Genomic DNA, 4,932 nt, shown 5'->3' with positions numbered 1-4,932 from the left:
ACCTACATAAAAGTTACACCACAACAAAGAGATTAATGTGGCAGATTTCAGCTCACAGTCTACGGTTATTTACACTGAAGAAGATTCATTTTTGCAGCACATTTCACACAGATAGCAACACACTGTGCTTCACTGTAGCAAAAACATGTATCAAAACACAAGATATGAGCAGTAAATATGAGCATGAAAAGCAGATAGGTGTTAGCACGCGCTAATAATGTGCACAGTGGTTCTGTTACAAACAAAGTAGCCCTTATGAAATACAGCAGATAAAATGAAATGTTTTTTTTTGTCTGCCTTTAAAATAAATTAAAAGCTTGTGGATTCTTGTTCTAAATCCACTCTGATCATGCCTCTAAACCCCTCTATTTCCGCCCTGCTCAGAACAGGCTGTTTCTGTCTCTGTAGCTTTAAATGTAAATGAGCTGTGTCTGACCACGCCCCCTCTCTGGAAGGGATTGGGTGGCTCTGGCTTTCTCGCTCCATGCCCTATTGTTTACAGTGAGAAGGCAGACTCAGAGGGCAGAACAAACACCTAGCTGTGGGAGTGTCACTCACTTCGGGGAGGGGTTACTGCCCTTTGTGATGTCATGAAGGGAAATTCTCTAAACGGCCTGTTTGAGCACACATTTTCTGAAAAGTGGAGCAGCTCACAGCCCAAATTAGCCTGGGAACATGTCCACATTAGCCTTTCAGGCCTGTGTGCCTTTAATGCACAGTGAGCAGGATGTTACAGCAGGATCTCAACACAGTGATGCAGCAAGGACTTGTCTCAACCTGAAGGTTTTTTTTTTCCACATGAACAAACTACCCACTGTTCATTATCCCACTTATTACACAGCGATACACTGATATAGTTGTTTAGCTAGTTTGCAATCTAGGCAAAAGCAATGACCAAGACTCATGAAATAGAGACAGAGTACAATAAGTGAAAATGTTTTTGTACAATTTATCTCACTAGGATACACAGAGATATGGTTGAAACTATGCAAAATTTCCTTCAGCAAACCCCGTAAGTGTTGTCTTTAGTGAAAGTTAGGAAAGAAAGAGCCAGTAGCTTTTTCCTGAAAAATAAAATATAGCCTTATACAAAAAGTCATGTCACTCAGTCATCACTTCTGGGTCTCCATACATGTGAGTACAGGTAGTGACTGTGTCTGCAGAGACCCGACTCTGCCCGGATTTTCATTTGTTGGTTTGTTTTGGTTGACTCGGGACGCTTCTAGGTGGGGAGCTGGTGTGTTTCTTTCAGCCAATGATAGCGGCCAGGTGAGTTTAGGAGTGGATACATTCAAAAGTAAATACTACGTCCTGCAGTGAGTGTGGCGATGAGCCCAGGAGGAGGGGCCCAGATTAAATGTTTTGTTTACAAGCTGCAATGAAATAAGTTGATGACGCTACCCTTCAACCGAACCCAAAGAGGCTTAAAACTTTAGCCTGCCTTCACTTCAGTGTGCACTGATCCTTGGCTTTCTCCTTCTCTTCCTCTTGTTTTCTGGGTTGAATCTTCCACTTCAGTTTTACGTGAGCCAGTCCCGTCCTTTCACGAAGCAAAGTCTCTAGCTGAGAGATAATAGATATTTAATTAGAAAGGCATTGTTAAACACAATGTTAGTGTTTTGAGAATCTACTTTCATAAAGCAGGAAGTCATTGAAGAATTAGGGGAATTCAGCATTTAGGCCATTGGCATCATGATTTGTAAGGCATCGAAGGGTCAGACAAATCAGTACATTTCAGTACACAGACTTTGATTGGAAAACAACTGGATGGAGTTTTACCTGTTGCAGGAGCTTTGCGTTTATAGCTGGATCTGAAATGTCCGCATCAGTCTGAAACTTCAACTTCATCAAGCTGTGCTGTTTGGGGACTACACAGAAACATGTGACAACCAAGGGAGGAGAGAATTATTTTTGACTCAAAAACTAAAAAGTAGCAACATGAACTAGAATGGTTTTCACCTTCCTGGCACCAGAACGGAAGTTCAGCTTTACAATTTAGGTCCTCCCATTGGTATTGCTCATTACTCATCACACAGTTCTTCTCATTGTAGTTATATGGCTGTTCCTCTTTCCAGTTTCTGAAGGAGATGTCACTGTTGTCGGACCACCTCCATGCTTCTGGATACAAGCCAATCCACACCGTACCCGCATGTAGTGACATCACATTTGAGTTTTCCTCAGCATTCTCGATCATAGCCAGGTCAGTGTGGTGTCTTCTGCAGTATGTCTGGGCATTCTTCCAATTCTCCGCTCTTCTGATCATGACATATGTTTTCTGGCTTCCAGGACTTGTAGCTATAATACAAAAAAAGTCAAAAATCAAGAGAAGATGGTCAAATCTACCTTCAGGTACAAATAAAGTATCTTGAACCTGGTAGTGCTTCTAAGCATTATATACGGTTATGTGTTGATTAGTAGATGAAAAGCGCCGGACGTCCCTCCTGTCTCTATGACAACAGTCTGTTGATGATGGCCGCTGTAAGACCGACACTGCTCCATTACTTTTTACTGCATGTTTTATATTTGAGATTGTTTTTTACCCGATCAGACACAGAGCAAAGAGGATGTGGGTACAAGACTCAATCTATAGGCAGCAAAACTACAGGGAATATCAAACAATTGGAAAAGAGTGCAGGTGACGTCAACTGCGCCTTTTTGAAAAGTTGAAAGATTTTCAACTTGAGAGCTCGGAGCGGTCGCACAAAAAAGGCGGAACACTCTGAGTATGCGAGGTGCTGCGCTTTTTCTCCAGGCGGCAGTTTTCTGCTGCAAAAGCTCTCTACTCATTGAAAATGATGGAAAAAAGACGCTGGAGCTCAGAGTAACTCTTAAAATCATGTAAAATCGATCTTACCTGTGTAACATACAAAATACCATCGTCGGTAACAGTTCACAGCATCCCATTTACCATCAGCTGTTGCTTGCACACAAGACTCTGCTCTGGGACCGTTATCTGGCTGATTTATTTGCCAGCTGTAATAACCAGTTTTGCTGGTTACACCAGTAGTTGACCATCTCCAGGAGATTGTTTCATTGCCCATAGTCATCTTCCAGGCCTCCGGATCGTCATGTAGTCCAATCCATGCTTTTGAGATGCCAGGTCTGTTGAGCCTGCTAATGTCAGACACGCTTTCAATGGTAGCCAGGTCGGTGTACTTATCTCTGCAGTAATGTTGAGCGTCGGCCCAGGTCATTTTCAAGTTGATGTAGTGAAACTGTCGATGCATGTAAAGAGAAGGGCTGCAAAATCCTGTGGAGTATGATTAAGAGCAAACTATGATGCAAAAATAATGTCTGCATCTGCTAGTCTGAATCATTTCTGAAGGCTTTTCAATCTGTTTTCTTTAGAAACATGATGTGAACATATTGTATATAAGAGGGAGAGAAAAAAAATAACCAAGTACTTACCAATTACCTGAGCCATGTACAAAATGTACACACATTTTTGCCATTTAGTAAGAAAGCCATTTAAACTGCTGTAACTTTTCAATACTATTTAAAGTATTAGATCGTTTATTCATAACATCGATCCTCCTCTGGAACTTTTGTCTGCGTATCTGAATGAACACTATGGTTCAAAAGTCTGACAAAATCTGAGAGCTTTTGCACATTTTCAGCCCTGCGTGTCACACGTGAATCTTCTTAGTGTTGGTGACCCTATGATACACATCATTGTAACTTGTACAACACGGTTGGGTTCTCAAAGCAGTTACTGTTGAATGATCCTCAAGTCAGATCAGAACTGCAGAAAATCTTACTTTGCAATAAAGAAAATCACATTACACATCTGTAATATTGACTCTCTCCGTTTTTAAATCTCATCTCAAAACACATCTTTTTAAACTTTTATCGATGTATTGTTACTTTGTTGTTTTTATCTCTGCTTTGTAAGGTGACCTTGAGTGCTTTGAAAGGTGCCTTTAAATAAAATGTATATTAATATCACATCTCCTTGAGGGAAATTAACTTATACCTTTTGGGAAAATCAGCTTTTTCTTATTCTGCACCGGACTCTTGGAATAAGATCCTATATCTCCCTGAGGAAAATGAACTTTTACCTTTGTGGGATTTTAGAAACCTATTTTTAAAACCTCCAAACCTCTTTTTGTAACATAAGTTTGTTTCATTTATTTATATTTATTTTGTTATTTTATTTTATTATTCTTGAGCTCACTTTATTTTTTTTCTAACATTATAGCATTTACTTATTTTTTTTAAATGTCTTAGCTATTGATTTAGCAGTCTTGTATTTATCTTTCTTCTGGTTCGTTTAATGATTTATTTTAAAATCTTTTAATTGTTCCTGTAATGACTCGATGTCATTGTAGTTGAGGGTTCCCTCTCAATGAGCTCTCGAGTATGAATAAAGGTTAAATGGATATTTAAAGGTTATCTACAGTTTAGTGGCTTAAAAACTGGAAACTGAATTTAAAAAATCAACAATACAATGATTAAAAAGATTAAAGCTCTTACCAAAGACGGATAAAAGTAAAGCCAATCTCAAATCCATCTCTGACTTCACTGAAAAGTAAAAGAAACAACATGAAAATAAGAAACAGAACAAAACATTAATAAATGTGAAGACAGCATTACATATACTAAATCAAAGTGCATATCTGATACAATAAAATTACGAAAATACGTTTTTAGTTTTATATACTTGTTTTGAGACTTGTATACATTTGCAATCATATAGTTGAATGTTTTTTTAAAGGTAAACATGCGTAGATGATGTCTGTTTTTCAAAATAAAAGGCTTAAAATCCTACGGCTTAAAATAAAAATAGTTATTATACAAACAGTAAGGAGCATATTCTTTTAGTTGGCAGGGCACAAAAAGGTCTTTAAATTAAACTGTACTCACTTGTATTCCCAGCATTCAGATCAAGGATTTACGGTCAGAAAATCCACCAAGCTTGGACTGGCTTGTTTC

At 38.6% G+C, this 4,932-nt stretch overlaps 1 protein-coding gene across 1 annotated transcript; it reads right to left on the bottom strand.

Moving 5' to 3' along the window:
* Window positions 1–1,963: 1,963 nt before the first annotated feature.
* Window positions 1,964–3,242, bottom strand: LOC136179815 (putative C-type lectin domain family 20 member A; the record flags this gene model as incomplete). Its single annotated transcript, XM_065957933.1, has 2 exons — window positions 2,855–3,242; window positions 1,964–2,295 (listed from the first exon to the last, which is right to left on the bottom strand). Coding segments are annotated over exons 1-2 (705 nt in total), but the record flags the coding sequence as incomplete, so codon positions are not given.
* Window positions 3,243–4,932: the final 1,690 nt, after the last annotated feature.

This window comes from Labrus bergylta, chromosome 8 (genome assembly GCF_963930695.1).
Source record: "Labrus bergylta chromosome 8, fLabBer1.1, whole genome shotgun sequence".
In the NCBI taxonomy this organism is placed as follows: Eukaryota; Metazoa; Chordata; class Actinopteri; order Labriformes; family Labridae; genus Labrus; species Labrus bergylta.
The sequence above is the reverse complement of the archived record's forward strand: the minus strand, read 5'-3'. Positions and strand labels throughout refer to the sequence as shown.